Source organism: Lynx rufus, unplaced genomic scaffold (genome assembly GCF_022079265.1).
Source record: "Lynx rufus isolate CCGP_SWC_20201006 ecotype Redwood Valley unplaced genomic scaffold, mLynRuf1.p SCAF_21, whole genome shotgun sequence".
Classification (NCBI taxonomy): Eukaryota; Metazoa; Chordata; class Mammalia; order Carnivora; family Felidae; genus Lynx; species Lynx rufus.
In genome coordinates this window covers 21046623-21068359 of record NW_025814836.1, presented here as the reverse complement: position 1 = coordinate 21068359, position 21737 = coordinate 21046623, and the positions used below count along the sequence as shown (strand labels likewise).

At 43.8% G+C, this 21737-nt stretch overlaps 1 protein-coding gene across 5 annotated transcripts in view; it reads left to right on the top strand.

Annotated features, from left to right (window-relative positions):
* Positions 1 to 21737, top strand: part of NTRK3 (neurotrophic receptor tyrosine kinase 3) — a 380742-nt gene that overhangs the window by 258075 nt on the left and 100930 nt on the right. For 2 of the 5 annotated variants that reach the window (XM_047086794.1, XM_047086793.1), the window contains one exon: positions 20810 to 20944. The exons of the other annotated variants lie outside the window; for them this stretch is intronic. In XM_047086794.1, the coding sequence (XP_046942750.1) occupies positions 20810 to 20944 (135 nt within the window). The remainder of the gene's footprint in view (positions 1 to 20809; positions 20945 to 21737) is intronic. 5 annotated transcript variants of the gene reach the window in all.

The following is a 21737-nucleotide window of genomic DNA, read 5'->3' as shown; positions in this document are numbered from 1 at the left end:
ACAGAGTGTTGTAGTAGTTAGGTGTGTGGCTGCTAGAGGCGTCTTGCCTGGTTCAAATCTCAGCTGTGCCTCCTAGTAACTGTGTCACGTTGGGGAAGTTACTTAACCTGTCCTGTGCATCAGTTCTCTCATCAGTAAAATTAGGCCCATATGGTACTTGCCCATATGGTCTTGGAGTTATGTGGTTTAAAGGAAGTAAAACCTGGCAGGTGCTCAGAACAATGCCTGGCAGGTAGTGAGCCCTCAGAATGTGCTAAGATTTTTCTTTAGGTAGCTCTGAACCACACTGGCATACAGTTTACCTCTGTAGCCCTAGGTCTCCACAAAGGCACGTGAATAGTTTCTTTAGCAGGTCTCTAAGTTCATAGTGTTGCTTCAGAGCTCAGAGGTGCTTCCTCTAGGCCTCCCAGTTGATCTCCACATAGCTGTCAACTATATCCAGAACATTCTTTGTGTGCTTCCCATCTATCAGCTTCAAAAGACAAGGGAGTGTCTAGCATTTGATTGCCTCAGTAAAGAATTAGTCAGATAATTCAACAATTTTTATCTCCCTTGTCACCTTCTCAACCCTAGGCCTACCTTTTGCTCTGTGATTATTGGGTGGAACTAAGGATTCACATATTGGCATGCTGCTTTTGATGGATTGAAAGTCTTCTCTCTGGCCTTGGAGGGTTTTGCAAAATGGCAGTTGAGTTTTTGGGACTCACTAAATAGACCCTCATCTGGACTTGCTTACTAATCTCCCCAGGTGTGTTTTCTCTTCTCTTAGTTTGGGGAGTTTGCTTGTTGTTTTTGTTTTTTTATATATCTGTGTCTTAGTTATAATAGGCTGAGATTCACCTGATTAGCCATCCTTGTTTTCCTTTTTTTTTTGTTGGGTTTTAAGGACCTCTGGGTATTTTGATTCTTAAGAGTCTTATTTTCCCTGGGCTTCCAGGAAGTTGTTTTTTAACCTGGTATCCCAGGTTTTCTGTTGAGCCTTAGTTTTTTAATACTGTTTCTCTCCATTTCAACATGAGGTTAACAGTGATATTGTATACCTATTTGTCTTTTGCTCTGCTACTCCAGGATCAAATATCTTAAGGATTAAAGCAGAGATCCCAAAGATTCTCCAACTGGTAGTTACTAGTAGATGAGGAAATTGATTGGGACAGAAGTCCTCTGTCCTTCTTATAATTCCTAGAACCCTCAATCAGCAGGGTTGAAGTTTGAGTTACATAAATAAACACTATCAACAGATTCACCATTTCCTTGAAGGAAGAGTCAGGTGCTGGTGGAAATGTCTTGAACAAGGTCTCCCATTATCCATCTTTGATTGAACTTAGGTCCATCCTTTGAGATTTTATGGTGGTCCAGTTCTCCTCTATGATACTGAGTGCTTGATTGCTTGAGGAGTGGAGAAGATTCAAAACAGCTCAGTTCTTAGATTTTTACCTTGAAAGAAGCAGTATTTTTCATAGAGAGGAAATCCTTTTTACGTTACCAATGGCCTTCTCTACAGATACCTCTCATGAAGACTTGTCATGAATACTTCTCCATGAATACTTCCAGTGATGAGAAGTTCACAAACTCCCATGGGCCATTATTTTATCAATGCATAAATATTTATACTTTATAAACTTTATTTATCTAATATTGTTTTAATTTAACAACTGGTACACATTTATGGATTGGAAGACTTGATATTGTTAAGGCCATACTTCCCAAATTGACTTACAGATTCAGCATGATTTCTGTCAAAAACCAGGCTGCATTTTGCAGAGATTGACATGCTGATTTTAAAAATCCCTTAGAATACAAGGGATCCAGAATCAGCTGAACAATCTTAAAAAAGAACAAAGTTGGAGGACCTAAACTTTTTAGTTTCAAAACTTGATACAAAGCTACAGTAATCGAGATAGTGTGGGACTTGGCATAAGCATAGACATATACATCAGAGGAATAGAATTGAGAGTCTCCGGAATACACCCTTACCTATATGTTCAGTTGATTTTCAACAAGGTTTCCAAGACCATTCAATAGACATAGATAATCTTTTCAATAAATGGTGCTGGGACAATTAGATATTCACATGCGGAAGAATGAAGTTGGACCCCTTACCACACAACATATACAGAAATTAAAATAGAACCAAGACCTAAATGTAATAATTAAAACTACTAAGCTGTTAGAAGATAACACAGGTAAAAATCTCTGTACCTTGAATGAGGTAATGGCTTTTTAGATATGACACCAAAAGCATGAGAGACAAAAGAAAAATATGCATGTGCAGAACTTAATCACAGTAGAAATTTTTTATGCTTCAAAGGATGCCATCAAGACAATGCAAAAACAGTGTTCAGATTGGGAGTAAATATGTGCGATCGTGTATCTAATAAGCAAATTGTGTCCAGGATATATAAAGAACATTTATAACTCAACAAAAAGACATGTAACCCAGTTGAAAAATAGGCAAATGATTGAAATAGATACTTTTCCAAAGATATTCAAATGGCTAATAAGAATGTAAAAAGAGGCTCAACATCATTAGCCATTGGGAAATGCAAAACCATAACGAGGGATCACTTCATACCCATTAAGATGTTTGTAAGCAAAAAGTTGGATGATGACAAGTGGTGGTGAGGATGTGGAGAAACTGGAACCTTTGTATATTGCTGGTAGGGAGAAACACGGTGCAATCATTTTGGAAAAGTTTGTCATTTCCTCATGACATTAAACAGAGTTGCCATCTGACCCACCAGTTCCCCTTCTAGTTGTGTACTCAAGAGGGTTGGAAACGTGTAATACAAACACACAGTCCTGATACATGGATGAACCTTGAAAACATTATGTGAAGTGAAAGAGGCCAGACACAAAAAGCTGTATATTTCATGATTCCGTTGATAGGATTTGTCCAGAATAGGCAAATCCATGTGACAGAGAATAGGTTAATGGTGGGTGGGGGGCAGGAAGGTGGGAGGGCTGGGGAGTGACTGCTAATGGGTATGCATGATTTTGTTTGTGATGAAAATGTTCAGGAATTACATAGGGGTGATACTTGTACAGTTTCTGAAGGTACTAAAAACTACTGAATTGTATACTTTAAAACAATAAATTTTACGGCTTGTGAATTACATATCAATTTACAAATTAAAAAAAAAAAAGCAAACCTACATGGACCCTGCCCAACTTGAACAGATACCTGCACCTTGCTTGTTGTGCTAGATTATGGAGATTCTCAGAGGAGGGACTAGGGGCTGACTCAGTAGTGTTGAGGGTCTGGGTACTCAAGGACATGGCTAGTTGCCAACTGGTGTGGCCATACCTCAGCATTTTAACAATGGTATGAATATATTGGTACCTGTCCGCTGCCTATTAACTCTTGCCTGTGCCTCAATTCTGTGACTTCCATACCCCATTGGGAGCAACAGAAAGTGCATATATATGTGTATATATATATATATGCATACACATATATATATGTGTGTGTGTGTGTGTGTATATATATATATATATATATATATATATATATGAATACGACTATCATAACACCAAGAAGTTGGAGCTCTGAAAAGTCAGAGTCCCTTATTCTGTGGGCCAGAAAGTGATCAAATCAGCTTCCAATTAATATTTTTGAGTAGAGTCTCACAGAAGATGGTAAAAAAGTGCCTAGTTCTATTAAATTGTATTATAATGCAATATGGAGGCTCCCTTCTCCCTCTCCCTCCTCCTCCCCCTGTCCCCATCTCTGGTAAGGGTCATTGTATTTCCCAGGAAGCCACTGTTGCCTGTCCCGATGCCGTTTTCCTTATTTGAGTTCAGAATTACATGAGCTTACCTCAAGTCTCAAAGATAGGTCATCTTGGAGGTAAACTTTTCCAACTTACTAATGTCCTCAGCCATACTTCAAACCCACACCCACAGCAGCTTCGTGTGATGGAGCCCACTGTATTCCTCCAGGGAAATAAATACATGGCTCAGTACGTAGGAAATGAAATTCACACAAGAGAAAAAGAAGACGTTTACATGTTAGTTATTCACTTATATCCCATCTCATTGCAAAAAGTGTTTGAGGTGTTTTGCACAAGTGTCTGCGAGCAGTGAAGCAAGACGGATGAAGGGGATGACAGTGTTTGGAAACGGGGAATAAGTGGAAGGACGTAAAACTAGTGGCAGGAGTTGACTATCAAGTGTGTGCTGCTACATGGGAGCTTGCAGACTTGGCTCCGGCCGTCCTAGTGGCCAAAGCACAGAGGTAAACATTACAGGCCAAAGGCAGTTGTTCAGAGGAAGAATAACTTTTCCAAATGTTGTGGGCTAACAGAAGCTTCTCCCACAGCACCTCATAAAAAGCAAAGTGTGGGATGCGAAGTTACACTCTCCAGCATCCTGAAAATAGATCCAATGGTGCCCCTCTTGGGAGTGTTGGTTAAAATATCCTTTGATGCAAGTCAGTGGCTTAATGCTCAAACCCACTTCACAAAGTGGGTGGGTGGGTGGGTGGAAGAGGGAAAGCTTTAAGAAGCATCCACGGGAGCCTTGTCTTACTCCGGGGAGACCCGGGCAATACCTGCAAAAGTAGGGGGGGTGGCTTTGGGGAAATCCGTCGTTGAGGCTGGATGGAATTGCCATCTGCCATCCCAGTACGTCCCATCTGGGGCCTTGCAGGTTGGCTTTTGCCAGCAGTGTCCTTCCCATCCTACCCCCACCCCTGCCCAGGCTTTTCTTCCCAGGCTTATTGGAACTTGATCATGTGAGGCAGTAAATCATTGAAGTCCAGAACAAATCTCATTTGACATTTTTATCTTGACTCTTCTGGGGGCCTTTAATTAGCATGATTGCTGAGTGGGAGATTGCTCAGATGGAATCTGCATTGCTCTTGGTCGGCATAATGGTTATTGAAGTTTCTCTGGTTTCTGTTTCTGGACATCTAGGAATGACTCTGGTTAAAAGTGATTAAAAACCCTTTAATATGGTCTAATAAGGGGTGGCTGGCAGTGCATTGACATGTGTTAAAAAATGCATCTGAATATGGACTCACAAGATTGTAAAAAACTTACTCCTGAAGTTCAGTATGGCTTGTTTGCCACCCTGGGTCCCACTGTGTCATGTGGGACCCCACAGGGTCCCCCTGTGTAGTAATACTCTGCTGGCACAGCCATTGCCCCATAGCTCAGGCAGCCACATGGTCCACAGCTCTGACATTCTCAGCCCTTGTTAACAGTCCACGGGCTTCGGGGAGCATCAGAATATGTTATGATTAAAGATGGAAGTCTGGTTGGCAGTAAGGGTCCTGAGGCCCCAGTTTCTGAAGTGCAAGTTGTTAGTGAAATCTCTTGCTGATGTGGAACACACTGTGGCAGTGGTTCTCAACCAGGGTGACTCGGCTCCCTAGCAGACCTGTGAGAATGTCTGGAGACACAGTGGGTTGTCCTAGGGGTGGAGGATGCTACTGATATCTAGTGGGTAGAGTTGATGCTGCTAAGCCTCGTAACAATGCAGAGGACAGCCTTCCACGGTCAGGGCCAGTCGGGCCCCAAATTTAATAGCATTGAGGCTACCAAATCCTTCACTCTTAACTTTCAAAGCAGACTCCCACATGATATTGCTTAAAGCTCAGAATGGCCTGGTGAGCGAGAAGGCGTAAAAGTCTCTTGTCCATTTTACGGGCCGAAAAATCGAAGCTTAGAGTGACAGTGACCCTTCCGTCTCCTGCAGGGCCGGACCATCTAGTTTTCATTTTATTGCCACTCACACAGATTGCACGGGGATGATGTGAGCTTTGGGGTCTCTACAAGTGTCCGGAAGGAATACAGTTTTACCTAAATACTTAACGCACATCTCTGGAGAAACCATGACCCCAGGTGTCTTATGCAGGAAAGGTACCCCAATTTCCTGTATTTCCCTTGGACATTAAAGAACATGTACCCATCAAAAAGTACTGTAAAAAGGTAAGACTTGGTCATACTTGATACTTGAAGAAGGGTAAGGTCATTGCAGTGGGTAAAAACATTATTGTTTGCACAGTCTGATACCAGTTCACACATTCACATGCTTTGGGGGCCCTGGTGGTTACATAACGTGGGGCAGTCTATTATGACAACAGGGAGGGGTGTGTTTTTGGAATTGAGAGCATGTGATATGGCCAAAAGCATTCATGTAAAAATTGTGCCTCTTAACTATCTGGGTGTCTGGGTGTATATTTGCAGGTGGAATACCTTCCAGAGCTTGTCGACTTAGTGGGATAATAAACCTGAGAAGGGTCACACAGGATGGTAAGAATAGAGCTGTAATTACACTATCACTGCCTGGAGATTTTAAAGGATTTGTAGTTTTAGGGGACTCTATATAATAGAGATAGTTCAAAGCAGGTGTCTCCTTGCCATTTCTCTGTTCTTAGGGCATGCATGGCTGTGTCATTGCACATGGCCTATGGGTCACATTTGCAATTAGCATCTCATTCATGCTGATTGTGGCCGGGCACTGAGCTGTGCACTTCACATACATATCTGTAACCCCTTGGTTACCGCCGTTCTAATTACCCCCATTACACAGTGGAAAGACCGAGCTCAGGGGGCTGATATCACTTGTGTGTGATCCACAACTTGACCACAGAAGTAGAAGTGACGCTTAGGATGGGCTTATTCTCCTTTCCTGTGTTGCTGTGTTAACCGTTCACGGCAGGTGTATTTTACTCTTTGCTCCTCCACCACGAAAGTTACTCCCATCCTCATTTGAAGCATAGGAAGCAGGGCCACTAAAGCATCGAATGAGTTGACTGTGATAATAGTTTAGAGCATAGAAATGACATGTCCTGCCTCCTAAGGCAGCCAGTGCGCTTGGAGGCGGGGTGGATAATAGACACACAAAAATCCCCCAAAGAATTCATCCACATACACAAAAGTCTCTGAAATAAGTTGCCTCAGTATTAGTCTCTGTTCTTTTACTGATCTTATCAAACCTAAAGCAGGTCTGCTGTGAATGAATTCCACTACAGTTCTCGGAGCGGAGAATGACTCTGTGTGCTGCAATGCAATGGCTTGAAGAGCATCATTTAATGGCAGGTGTCTTGACTCAGGTCTGATGAGGGAAAGTCAAGGGCATAAGGTTTCTAGTTCCTATTCTCAGTGTTGCCACACTGTCTTTAAGGGTTGCAGGCATGGTCTCATGGGTGTGTGCTGATAGATCTCTTGCCCTCCCGGGTCTGCTCCTTTGCAGGTGCCCCCAGTGCTGCTACTGTCCCTATATCATCAGGCACACTGGAGAGACCGGACACTGCCCAGACCCCTGATTTACCAGCATCCAGCCTGTTACGGGTCACCCTATAACCCAGAGGTCCACACACGATATACAGCGTGCAGGCCCAATCTAGGCCACCACCTGTTTTTGTACAGCATAAGAGCTAAGAAAGTTTTTTATATTTTTAAATGGTTGGAAAAATACCAAAGAAGAATCATCTTTCGTAACACATGAAAATGATATGAAATTCAAATTTGAGTGTCCATAAATAAAATTTATGGGAACACAGCCACACTCATTCATTACCAGTCGTCTGTGGCTGCTTTCACTCAACGGCAGAGTTGAGTAGTTACAACAGAGACCCGTAAAGCCAGAAATATTTACTATCTGGCCCTTGACAGAAAAAGCTTGCTGGCCTCTGCCCTATCCTGCCGACCACCAGCACATATCTCTCTTTTCCGTTCACCTTTATCTGCTCTCAGGCCATCCTTTCTTTCAAATCCTTCAAGACTCACCCATCACCCAAGATCTTGAAGTTCCTTCAAGATCTGCCCCATGCTGATCGTCTCCATTTATTTCCTGACGAGAACCCTTTGCACTTCCTCAGATGTATTTTGTCGAAGACCATCACGAAGACCATCACTCACATGGTTCTTTCTCCTGGGAATAACTTTCCTTCCTATTTTCTCACCTGGAATTCTTATTTCTCCTTCAAGCCTCACTGAAAAATGCGACCCGCTCCAAGGAGGTTGAGTCTCCCGCTGTAGTTAACCTCTAGGAATGCCCCGTTGCTCTCCTGGCACTGCTTTTATAACCGGAGGTCCTTTCTGTTTCAGCCAAGGCTGGAGGGCTTTCACTAGGGTTGAGGTCCCAAGGGTGGGGGCACTCCACACCCTTATCACACTGAGCTGGCGAGTACAGGCCAAGCACGGCTGCCTGATCAGGGGCTCCCCGGGCTCCCTAGAATACTGCTATCCCCAGGTATCTGATTCCCATGACTTTACAGGAGATTTGTTCTCCCCAAACTACGTGACCTTGTTTTGAAAGTGGGAAACAGAATTCCACACTTGGAAATTGATTTTTAACATTAAGTAGAGGGGCCATTGTCATTAGCTGATCCATCATTTACTCTAAATCTCTTATCCCTGAATCCACCCGTGCTGTATCTGTTGATCCATCATCTGTCTGTCTTCATTTATCCATCCATCTGTCCTCAGCTATCTGTCATCAGTTCACAGCAGTCCCTGCTTCTCCATTCTCTCTACCATGCGGCTCTACCACCATCACTTGATTGAAGTCCCATTTTTGGGAGGTGACTCACACGTTGTCCCCAGTACTAGTTTCCCACTGCCCCTGCTGATCTTGTGCCCATCTCTCCTTTACTCCTGCTTTATGTTCCAGCTGAATCATACTCTGTGCTTTTCTGGAAGGACATCCCTGTCTCAGTTTGCTAAGGCTTATGTAACACAGTTCCACTAACCAGATAGCTTAGAACAACATTTACTGTCTCATGGGCCAGAAATCCAAGGCCAAGGTGTTGCTGGGGCCAGGCTCCCTCTGAAGACGCTAGGGAAAGATCTGCTCCTTGACTCTTTCCTGGCTTCAGGTACTTTGCTGACACTCTTGGGCATTACTTGTAGACACGTCAGCCCAGTCTCTGCCTTCCTGTTCACATGGTGTATGTGTGTGTGGGGGTGGGGGGGGTGGATGTGGGTGGGTGTGGATGTCTACCTGTGTTCCAAATTTCTCATTTTTATAAGGGCACAGTCATATTGGATTAGGGCCTGCCGTTATGACCTTGCCTTCTTAGCTTGACCATCTTTAAAGACTCTGTTTCCAAATAAGGTCAGCTTCTCAAGTGCTAGGGTTATTTTTTGGGGGGGGAGGGGGGCGCAGATAAACCCATAATAATCTCCCACTTGCTGTACTTTTCTTAAGCTGCTCCCACCGTTTGGAATGCCACCCCCACCACTACATATTTCTGCCTAGGGACCATCTCTACCACCTCTTTCCCTTCACATGTGATCACTCCTTCACTGAACTCCTCAGCTGTGGTGGGCACCTGTCTCTTGACACTCACTAGAGTATATCCCGTATCTAATCATTTGTTTTAGGAGTCTGATTGACTGTAAACTCCCCCCCCTTTTTTTTTTGACTCCTGGAAGATTGATACTCAGATATTTGGAAAATTAGTGCTAGGTAAGCCTAAGAAGAGGTATCCCTTACATATTTGGCACTGGATTTTAAGCTTCTAGTCTAGAGCAATAATTATGTCTTCCTTCTTTTTTAAAAAAATATTTTATTTATTTTTGAGAGAGAAAGTCAGAGCGCAAGCAGGGGAGGGGCAGAGAGAGACAGGGAGACACAGAATCCGAAGCAGGCTCCAGGCTCTGAGCTGTCAGCACAGAGCCTGATACGGGGCTCGAACCCACAAACCAAGAGATCATGACCTGAGCCAAAGTCAGACGCTTAACTGACTGAGCCACCCAGGCACCTCTATTATGTTTTATTTCTATTGGTATTCCCACTTCCTTTTTCCAGTTCTGAACAGTTTCCTATGGGCATAGGTGATCCTCAGCATGGGTCAGCAATTTAGAGATTTGGAGCACAGTGGAAGCAGGGATTTGCGTTTTTCTTTGCTGGTGTCTGTCACAGTTGTCTGTCATTGCAAAGTTCTGATGCTTTGTGATCTGTGTAACATGTGTCTGCCACTGTTAATTAGGGTATTTAGGGAGATTGTGATACCTCCACTGCCCAAAATGCATGAGTCTTTCTTGTATGTCTCTGTGTCTGCATGCTTTCATTAAAGAAATTAAAGAGGGCCCCAAGATAGGTTAAGAACTGTTGCTTTATACAGATGTATGGTGGAGCCCTTTTCTGACTTCTTTTCATCTTCTCCTCCATTATCATCTTCAATATCTTCTTTATCATCCCTAATCATAAAAATTCAGAGCCAGAAAAACAACTCACAAGTTTATGTTATTTAATAGTTAGGGCTGTAAATTTAGAATGCGCCAGCCCTGTGATCCTATTAGCCATACCCTACTCTAAAATAATCTTCTTAAAATTGATACCGCCCAGGGATTTGGACTTTGTTGATTACATTTCCTGCTAGACTCTGGCATTTGGTTTTTGCTCATTGGATCTTAAACAATATGGTCACGACCCTGAGGAAAGTCAGGCACCTTGGGGTACCAGACAGAGTTGAAGACCTTGCTTCTGGGAGGGCCACATAGTCAAGTCAGGGGTAGGAGGCACTGATGCTAAGATGATAATTTTTTTTCTTTCCTTACCTCACCAAGATATTTTGAGGCTAACATAATCATTATTTAAAGTTTTGGAACAAGAAATGCCTCGCAAATGCCAAGATACTATTGTAGAACCTCAAAATAATGTGGCATATTGTTATACAGATTCACATACACACGAGTCATATCACACAGTTCTAAAAAACAACTTTTCTATTCTCTAAAACTCTGATCTGTCAGGTGGGAAAATAGGGAGAGATGTTGCACATGCATCCTTCCTGGGTTTCAACATGGCAGAGAAGTTAAGTGCGGATTCTGACTCAGGTTTGGAAGAGAGCCTGAGATTCTTCATTTCTAGCAAACTCTCAGGTGATGCTGCTATTGCTGGTCTAAGAACCACACTTTTTTTTTTTAACGGTTATTTTGAGAGAGACAGAGACCATGTGAGTGGGGGAGGGGAAGAGAGAGAAGGAGACAGAGAATTATAAGCAGGCTCTGTGCTGCCAGTGCAGGGCCCAACACAGGGCTTGACCTCACAAAACTGCGAGATCATGACCTCAGCCGAAACCAAGAATCAGTCACTTAACTAACTGAGCCACCCATGTGCCCCATAAGAACCACACTTTGAGTAGTCAGGGATTAGAGCATGAGGAAACCACAGTAGGCACAGGTGGAGGAAGAGAAGCCAACAGAAAGAGAGGGAATAGAAAGTAGGAAGATGAGCAGAGTGGCACAGTGTTGTAAATGTAAATGTCATAAGGGATATGGGGTGGTCAAGGTGCCACATGTGTGGAATGATCAAGCTAAAAAGGAACGGAGAAAATCTGGTTGTGGAGTAATCATTGGTGATCTTCAAAGAGAGTAGTTTCTCTGGAGGGAAGAGAACTTAGGTTATGGAAAGTTAAGCATGAGTGATCTGTGTGGCAGTGGGGGTTATAGTTGGGATCAAATTATGCAACATGTTGGTGCCCAAAAGAACTAAGGATATGGAATGACACTAAATGGTATGTATGGTAAAGTGGAGGACAGTGCTCCATCATTTACTTGGTTGTGAGTCTGGGAGTGTGAGGCTGGGTTTGATAGGTGTGTACATACCAAAAGATAGAGGTGACCATATATAGATTTCTGCAGAAAGGGGAATAGAACAGGAGAGAAGGAAGATGCCAGGGGTAGGAAATACCTGAAGAAGGAAGTCGGAGATAGGATTGAAGGCATCATATAAATGGTTGGCTTTGGAAACAAGGAAAATACGTGTTTTCTCTAATGTGGAAAGGAAGAAAAATAATTGGGTCCTGATCAAGATGGTGTAATGAGTTCATGGCTTAGTGCATCTCCCTTGCTGAAAACATAAAACAATGACATAAAAACTTAAAAAGACATAGCTAGCCTCTTCCCCTAAACAAGATAAATAACCTGGTAGACCAGAAATAGTACAGAAATAAAAGATGATGAGCAGAGCTACATCCATCCTCATGCTGGGCTTTTAAGTCTAGAGGCAGAAAGTAGGTATGGGAATTTAGCTCTGAAAGGATCTGCAGAACTACGGTGCTCCAAATTGTTAGGGGATTAGATTTACTGCTTGGAGTCATGGGCTGAGGACAAACTTTCACACTGATGAAAAGAGTCTGAAAAAATAATGTCATTTCCTGTCTGTGAGCACAGGAAATAGGAATCTCTGAGCCTAAGAAGTGGGGGAGAGAGGATAAAGATGCAGCCTTTGAGATGATGAACTAAGTTAAGCTACCCAAGTATCTGAAGACTATTCTGCTATATCCCTACTGTGTAGGGGCCCCAAGCCATCATCATAAGACTAGTTCAAAATTGATGTTGTAAGGGCCCAAGTGGAAGCAATAGTAAGAACAGCAATAACAACAACAAAAACAACATTGGACAGTGATGAGTGAATGAAAAAGGAAAAGGAAAAAAAATCCTACTTAAAATGAACTGCAGTCAAAAAGCATGAAACACATGGAAACAAATCTAATGATAAGGATGCTGGTTGTCATTACCTTTATTAAGCAATATTCTCGTGATCATAGCCAATGCAATAAGGCAAGAAAAGAAAGAAAAAAAAAAGGCAAGAAAAGAAATACCCTATAGAGAACATCAGAAAACTATAGAACTAACTGGAGAGTTCAGCAGAATTCCAAATACAAGATCAATAAACAAAAATCAATATATTCCCTAAACACCATTAGAAAATGTATGTGAAAACAAATCTCATTTACAGTAGCAAAAATGGAATAAAACTTAAAAAATGAAGCTCTGAAAAAGTATAAGTCTCACAAAGATATGCAAGATTTTATGGAAAAATATAAAACATTATTAATAATAGAAGAATAGTAAATGGAGCATATATCTTCATCATGAGTAGGAAGAACTGATATAATAAAGTTGTTGATTCACCCTCAACTCTGTAAGTTAAATACAGTAAAAAATCCCAGCAGGGTTTTTGAAGGCACTTGCTTGATAAGCTTATTCTGTAATTCATATGAAAGAATTAAAGACCATACCTAGGGTATTTTTTTAAAAAAGAAGGTAAAGATTGAGGAGATTTGTTACAGTAGACAAAAGGACGTTATAAAGTTACAGTAATTAAGACAGCAGAGACAAACAGGACAAAGTATAATATTTTTTTAAGTACTTAGAAAACATACATACATACACCTATGTATGTAGTTACATAAATCTAGACAGATAGATGTGTGGATAAGTGTGTATTTTTGATATGTCACTGCAAATCAGTATGAAAGGGAAGAACAATAATGTAAAACCACAATGGGAAAAATAAAGTTAAATTATCACCTCATATCAGTCACAAAATAAGTTGTAAATTCTGGTTGAAGTTTAAAAGTAGAACTTTGTTTCAAAAGGGTTTTTTTTAATAGTTAGATATACAGAGAATTGTAATGATAGTACAGAGAACTCCCTTATACAGCTTCCCCTGTTGTAATCATCCTGTATTGCCATGATACATTTGTCACAACTAAGAAACCAGAATCAGTACATTGCTGTTAACTAAACTCAATACTTTATTCTGATTCACTGGTTTTTCCCCCCCTTTTTTTTTTCTGCTCCATGATCCCCTCCAGAATACCACATTATATTCAGTTATCATGTTTTCTTTGCCTCTTCCGATCTACGACAGTTTCTCAGACTTTCCTTGTCCTTGATTACCTTGACAGTTTTGAGGAGCACTGGTCAGATTCTATGCAGAATGTCTTCCAATTTAGACTTGTCAATTGGGGTATGGGTTTTAGGAAGAAAGATCACAGAGGTAAGTGCCATTTTCATCACATCACATCACATCACATCACATCACATCACATCACAGTGATCACATGTTGTCACTGATGAGGCTCACTTCAATCACCTGGCTGAGGCACTGTTTGCCAAGATTCTCCACTGTAAAGTTTTTTCTTTTAATGTTTACTTTTGAGAGAGAGAGAGAGTGTGTGTGCGCGCGCTCACACACACACACATGAAAAGGGTGGTTAGGGGCAGAGAGGGAAGGGGAGACAGGATCTGAAGTGGGCTCTGTACTGACAGCAGAGAGCCCCATGTGGGGCTTGAACTCCCGAACCACGAGATTATGACCTGAGTCAAAGTCAGACACTTAACTGACTGAGCCACCCAGGTGCCCTCTCCACTATAGAATTACTTTTGCCCTTTACCATTTTCTTTGAAATTAACCTAATAAGCAAAGCACATACTCAGAGTGGGGACTGAAACTCTACCTCCTTCAGTGAGGAGTCTCTACATCAATTATTTGCAGTTCTTCTCTAGGGTAGATTGTTAAACATAAAAGCAAAGATGATATAATTTGACTTTGAGGAGGGAAAATCTTAAGATACAGATTATAAATATCATAAAGTGAAAGATTAATCCATTTGACTACATGAATTTAAAAACAAATCTATGTAAGATGCCATATACTAAGTTAAAAGACAAACCATAGACTAGAGGAATATAATTCCAACCCATGTATCCAACAGAGAGTTTGTAGACAGAATAAACAAACTCCTACAAATCAAAAGACCAACAACCTATATATATATATGTATGTATGTGTGTGTGTGTATATATATATATATATATATATATATGACCAAGAAGTGTGTGTGTATATATATATATACACACACACACATATATACATATATATATATACACACACATATACATATATATACACACACACACTTTACAGATCTGTTTATATATAGATACAGATACAGACTTTACATATCTATCAATCTGTCTAAACACACACACACACACACACATTGTATATGATACACAACCTGAGAAGTAATCAGGGAAATACACCTTAAAACCTTAAGGAGATAACATCTATCACACATGAAATAATATCTGATATGGGGATACGGGGCAAGAAGTTCACCTGTTTAGTGATCCTAGAAATATGAGTTAGTACCATCACTTTGGGGAAACATGAAAGAATACACTGAAAGATTTATATCCACTAAATTATAAGGAAATCCTCTAAAGCCATTCTTCTCAAAAAAATTTTTTTTTGCACACACATCACCTAAAGAGCTTGTTAGAGTGCAGATGTTGATTTAGGGGGATGTAAGATTTTCCATTTTTACCAAATTCCCACCTGCTGCTGCTGCTGGTGGTGTTCCACATGCCCACACTTTGAGTAACAAACCTCTAGAGTAGAGGTTGGCCAATGGCGGCCTTTGGGCCAGTGGCCAAAAGTGGCTCCCATCTGTTTTTGTAAATAAAGTTTTATTGGAACATGGTTATTTGTTTATGTGTTGTCTGTGACTGCTTTCAGACTGCAATGGCAGAATTTAGTAGTGGCAACAGATTTGATGATTTGTATAAAGCCTAAAATATTCATTGTCTGTCCCTATGTGGGAAAAGTTTGCCAACTGCTGCTCTAGAGAAACTCTCCCACACTCACATGAAGAGACTTGTGCAATAATACTTATTGCAACTTTTAAAAGAATAATGAGAAAATGGAAACAAATGGCAGTTGGTAGAACAGATAAATGATTTGCAGTATGGTCACATGGTAGACTACATCAGTTAAAATTAATGAAAGCTACCTGGATCAACATAGATCCACATAGATAAATCTAGAAAACGTCCCTTGTTGAGGCAAAATAATGCTGTGATGTGTGTATCGAGATATACCTAGGTAGCAAAATTATTCAGAGGTGCTTAGAAATGATCATCTATTTCAGGGAAGTGGTTAACTCTGGTTTGGGATATAAGCAGAAGAGGATCGTGGACCGGCTCTTGTGTTCAGACCCATAGCTGTGATGTATTATTTCTCTCAAAATTTGGGAAGAAGATACCAGAATATTGTCACTTGTTGATACTGGGTGGTGAGCGCATAGTTTTGCTCTTGTCTATACTTCGTGAATATTTCAAACAATTGAAAAGATTAAAAAGTCAAGAAAGGGAAAAATGTGCTGAATGTAAAGACAGCCATCTTGAAGTTCAGGGAGTGGGAGGGGAGGGATGAAGATAACGGTTCTCAACACCTGAGGCTCCCTCTCCTCTCAGCTCAACAAGAGAAGGCGACGTTCTGCCGTTACAGGTTGTCCCTTATATGGTTAATTTTGAGAATGGTGGACATATGACTACTTTTACTCCATGGCTTATGGAGTATTTTAAGTGGTCACTTCATCCACGCCCTAGAGTGGAAGAAATTTCCCTTTCTCTGGGACTAACGTTCACCCCTTTCAGCCAAGATGCACTTATCGTTGGGACAATCTTCCTGATGCCAGGGATGGAGCCCCCGGGCACATCCTCCTGCTTCTGAGTGCAAGCCTTGAAAATACCCATCAGGGAAGAGTCACAGAGCGCTCAAGCTTCCGTCAGGGGCTAGCCTCTTGCTGCCATCTGAGGATCTCAATGTTCTGTGCCCTTTTGCATCACCCAGGTGTGGATGCCCTCCCACTGACTTCCTTTGGGCATGATTCTATGCGCTAAATCACATTTGGGGTACATTCAGCCTCAGTCCCCTCCCTCAGAATATCTGCACACAACTGGAACCAGACTTGGCACATGGGCCAGGGAGGTCTCATCGTTTATTTTCCGGGTTGTACCGAGGCAGCTTTACGAGAAGAGGCACTGCATACTGACGTTGGGGAATCTCCGTTCCACACTCTTAGCCGGGAAATGTACAAGAGGGACGTTTCAGTTCAGCAGCCAAGTACATTTGAGCAGCCTGTGGGACCCTTTGTAGCATGTTTGTCCGCGTAAGGATACTTGGGTCAGATCATGTCCCGTGGAATGGAGTGGCTGTGTGAAGAGGCCTGATAGCTGGCACTTGACAGCGTTTGGTCAGGTGCCTTATACGTGTAAGCAGCGTGGAACACACAGCCAGTGACGGTGCTGTAGTGCCACCTTCTCCCCAACAGCAGCGTTGTGTGCGGTCTCCGGCACGTTTTCTCACTGGGAATTTTATTTCCAAACACGATGCCCTCTTACCCGTGCGGTTGAGTTCCTGAACTGCCTCTGCCTTCTGAGATAGGTTTGTCCCTTGGATGTAGGTGTTAAGCCATGACTAGAGGGAGCATAGTCTGGTCATTACAGGGACAGATAGCAAGGCTTGGCTGAGATGACATTTCCTGGCCTTTAGTGCACAGCCCATAACCTAGTGCTGGCTTTGTGTTCCTCGTAGAGTAGGAAACTCTAAGACAAACCATGCAGGTATTGAAAATAAGTCAAGGGGCCAGGTAGACGGTAACAGGGAGTGGTAGAGTGCATGGAAAAGCAGAGAACACGTGCCCTGTCTAAATTGAGTGGCTACCATGTTGCTCTGATTGTCACTGTGCAGAAATAGCTGGCCCAGCATTGCCAGCACTCTTGGATTTTCAAGGGAAGCTAGAAATGTGGAAATTTTAAATGTGAAATCTCCCGAGTTTTAAATGTTGGCAACTAAGTAAAAAAATTTTAAAAAGAAATTGTGCCGAAAAAAGACACGTCCTGGAGCCACATATGGCCTATAGGTTAGGTTTGCAACCTCAGAATAAAAGCAGAAGAGATAGGAGAATTTTAAGCAAGCTGTATCATGGACAGCAAGCCAAGGCATTTGAGTCCTACCCACCTGGGTCATTGGTACCAGCCTTCTGTTGCATCTAATGGCAGGAGAAGAAAGAACATAGGTTGAAGACAGAGCGGTGGCCACATCAGGAGCCAAAGGTGCAGAACAAAGGTCGTATCCCAGGGACCAGTAGGACTCCCTGGTGACCTTCTTTCCATGACCCCACACAAGCAGGAAATGCAGAAAGAGAGACCTGTGGTGGAGCTTTTCTTTACCATAATGCACTCGTTCCTGTCCCTTCTTGTTTACATAGTGGCCTAGGGGAGGGTGCCGGGGAGAGAGTTCTCCTGGGCACCATGCTTGGCTTCCTAGGGGTATTCTCAGATACTTCACACTCTTGCTATGGGCGTAACAATATTCTGGGTAACTGCTCTTCTCTCCAAACTCATTACCATCTCTCTTTCATCAGGTTGACTTTTCATCCTTCCTGAGCTGAACTCACAGAAGTGCCATCAAAATGAAGGAGTCCATGTGTAGATACAGTTTGGGATTCCTTACTTGGAAGGTCCTAGGCCATGCAAAGTGTTACTGTAAGGGCAGTGCAGAAGATGAAGCAGCCTGGGGTAAGGTTAGACCAGGCACCTGCTGGAGGAGGGCAGGGGCGGGCATGGGATGCTCATCTCCCTGGCCAGGGAAGCTGTTAGTGAGGAAAGATGACTCCTGTCCTCCGTCTGGGTCTTGTAGAGGGAGCCATGTATAAAGTCCTGCCTCCCCTGCAGAATGTCCCCACCACTGCTGCCTTGACCTCCATTTCAGCCTCTTTTCCCTGGATATTGATTTTCAATAAATGGAAGCCATACTGCGAAGTAGTTACGTATAAGGACTTTGGGGTTGTGTAGAGCTTGGGTCAGCATCAGATTCTGCCACAAGTGAACTTGGTTGGTTTGCTTGTTTTTTAAATATATTATCACGCCTTAGTATTCCCACATTTAAAATGGAGTTAATAACGTCAGCCCTTCAAGGATGCTGGGCGATACTGAATTAGCCACAGGCATCACCTGGCACTGTCCCTAACTTACATAGATCTTTGGATGCCAAGGCGCTCAGTGATGCATCTGGTGGTAGGGTTGTTACAGCTGGACATGTTACAGCTCCCTTCTTCAGTCCGTGCCTTCCTGCAGCATGGTTCAAAACCTCTCACCTCTTCTTACCCCTTGGGAAAAGTGAGGAGGCTTTGGAGACAATACCCCCTGGCTGGGGTGCGGTGCAGAGCAGGATTCTTGCCCTTCCATCTGTCCTGTTGTCCCCTCCTGCTCTCTGTCTCTGTCTCTGTCTCTCTCTCTCTCTGGACAAGGATCTGAATTGCTCTGGGCCTCCGGTTCCCTACCAAGGCACCCATGACCTCAGCGCCAGGACTCCTGTGTATTTCAGCCCACTGTTGAGTATAAAGTGCTTCTCTCAATATAAGTGCTAAGCACTCGTGTGATGTAGCAACTTGAAGATGACAAACAAATACATTTGAAGAGGAAATGTTGGAAAATAATCCAGTAGAGCTCCATTCGGTATTGGGCCTTTTATCAAGGCCACAACCTAAACCACTTTATGGAGTTAGGTAACGAAATTATCATGTCACATAACAAAAGGAAGAAGCAGGGACAGAAAAGGAGGCCGGGAGAATCCGAAGCCATGTGAGGAGTGTGTAGGCAGAGGAGATGCAAGGAAGTTCTCGCTGGCAGGTGCCAGAAAGCTGGGGGCCCTAGGTCGCCAAGGCCAGGGGTCGGCCCTGGGGCTGTGGTGAGACCACAGAGAGGGACAGATGATTGGGATCTGTGAGGCTGTCAGAAAAGTGGAGAGGCTTGAAGGTCTAGGCCCCCTTCTGTGTTGCACGGCCGTTGGAACCCTCCCTTCTCTGCTGCAGTGAATATTGAATCACTTGCCCTTGAAGATTTGACCTGCTTTTGGCCCCGGGGGGATTGGCTCCGGTCCTTTCATCCAGTACTGTGGGTGCTCAGCGCCCCTTCTCCCCCAGCCTGCCTTCCCAGCGCCCCTCCCTTCCCCAAACTATCCCAGAGTCTCTGGCTCCCTTCTCAGGAAACCTATACCAGACAGTCCCTGAAGACCAGGCTCTGTTCTGAGTTATGGAGCGCCCACAGTGAACTCTATGCTGCACGACTTTGTGTAGAGCAGTCACCAGATGGAGGAAAAGGTTAGACACACGGGGGTCCGTGGGGGCACAGTGAGCAAGGCCTTCTTTGGAGGTGGCTTTGCCCCTCCTCGGCCCTCCCTGCATCCATCTGTGCTTTTCCCAGTCAGTGTCCACGGTGGTCCTGGTCTCCCCTGCCCTCCCCCAAGCAGATGCCTTTTCCTTCCTGCTCCAGGGCTGCTCAGAGCAAGAGGGGGAGGAATAGAGGATCTTGGAGCAGTGCCTCCTATGCTATCAGGATTCAGCACTTAGAATCTTGGAAAGGCTCCACCTGGGAAAGAGTTCCAGAGAAAACAAACTTCAGATCCCGGCTAATATGGGAAAAGGCTCATGTTCACGGAGGCAGCTTCAGGGACCTTGGCAGAGGCTTAGGCAGGCTTGGCCCTGCCTTTAATGGATCCAACACGGAGCCTTCCAGGACCCATGATGCTGCGTGGCCTCCAAAGGAGATTTCACTCTCCAGCTATAACGATAAGCCTTTCATAGGAGTTGTGGTCCTTGGGTCCACTGAACCAACAGCATTTATCGTTCCAACTGTTTATGCCCTGACTCAGGCAGGAAAGATTTTGAGGGACCAAACTCGCCACCGCCCCATGCCCCATCTCCTCGTCCTCCCCCGCTTATCAAATTGTTTTCCTCTTAGAGATTAGCTGAATTTTTTCTTGGAGAAAGAAGGGGACAGAAAGAGGGTCTTGGGACTTGCAGGGCCATTACCTAAGTGATAAGAATCCTCCTTCCAGCCCTGGGAATGGCATCCAGAAGAGCAATGATGGGCACACGTTCAGGTTGCTCTGGTCCAAGAAGGAGGATTGGGGGGTGGGGGGCAAGGATGTGAGGGAGGGGGTTGGACAGAGTTCATGGGGACGGCAAACCTTCCCTGACCCCCTGGCGCAGTTCTTGAATGCTCCCGTGTGATACTGTGAGGACAGTGTCTGTAGACTGTATGCATGAGATGAACCAGGTGCCCCTCTAGGTAAAGCAGTGTTGACTACGGATCGGGGAACACCTGGCTTCTGCTTCCGGCATCGTGCACGTGAAAAATACTTCCCCTTGTTTCTGCGCTTGGGGCTCAATACTGACCATTAATTCCCCCGTGTCTGCCTCTTCTGCCAGGGGTCTTTTCAAACATAGACAATCATGGGATTTTAAACTTGAAGGACAATAGAGATCATCTAGTCTCATCAACTCACTATATATATGAGGAGCCCGAGGTCCAGAGTGGGGAAGTGGCTTACCCAAGGTCACATGGTGAGTTACCTCCTTTGACGTCTTTGTATGCAGTACAGGCCCCACCCCCAACCAGTTTTGATTCTTCAGATCTTAAGACCACATGGAGTCTCCAGTATGTCCCAGAGGACTGGGGGATGACTAGGTGCCCAGTGTGGGATTGGTACTAAAAATCCCTTAGGTCAGACGAGTCTTCCAGGGAGGACATGTCATAGGGCCGAGGCGAAGGGTGTGGGAGAAGCAAGAGAGGGACCACAACCTGGACAGGAACAGTGGTGTCCCACACCTCCTAGGCAGGCTGCCCAGACCCGTGGCCTGCCTTTCCTTCCACCTCAGACCCAAGAGAGCCCTCGTCCCTGGTTAGCACGGGGAAGCTATCGCAGAAACCTCTCATCCTGAAGCTGAGCCTCTCTCTAAACATGATGTCACAGACAAGGAAGTTTCCCTCCGTCTTCACAAATCTGACCCCGCTCCCTACAGATGGAGAGCTCCCAGTGTCCAGATTACTCCACTGTGTTTTGAGCATCACGTGATCCAGGAATGAGGAGGAGAGAGTCTCTGTGCAACCAGCTCAGTCTGTCCCCATCACGTCCCCAACATCCAGCTGTCCATTGTGCCCTTCACATACCTGCCCGTAGCTTTCATGAGAAGATAGGCTTGCTCCTGTCTTGTCTGCAGGTGCGTGCTCGCATGCACACACACACGCACACGCACACACACACACACACACACACACACTCTAGACAGATGTTATTTCACAGACATTATTATAATCTGGGGTTGATTGAGAAACCTCCATCTGGAGATTTGATCA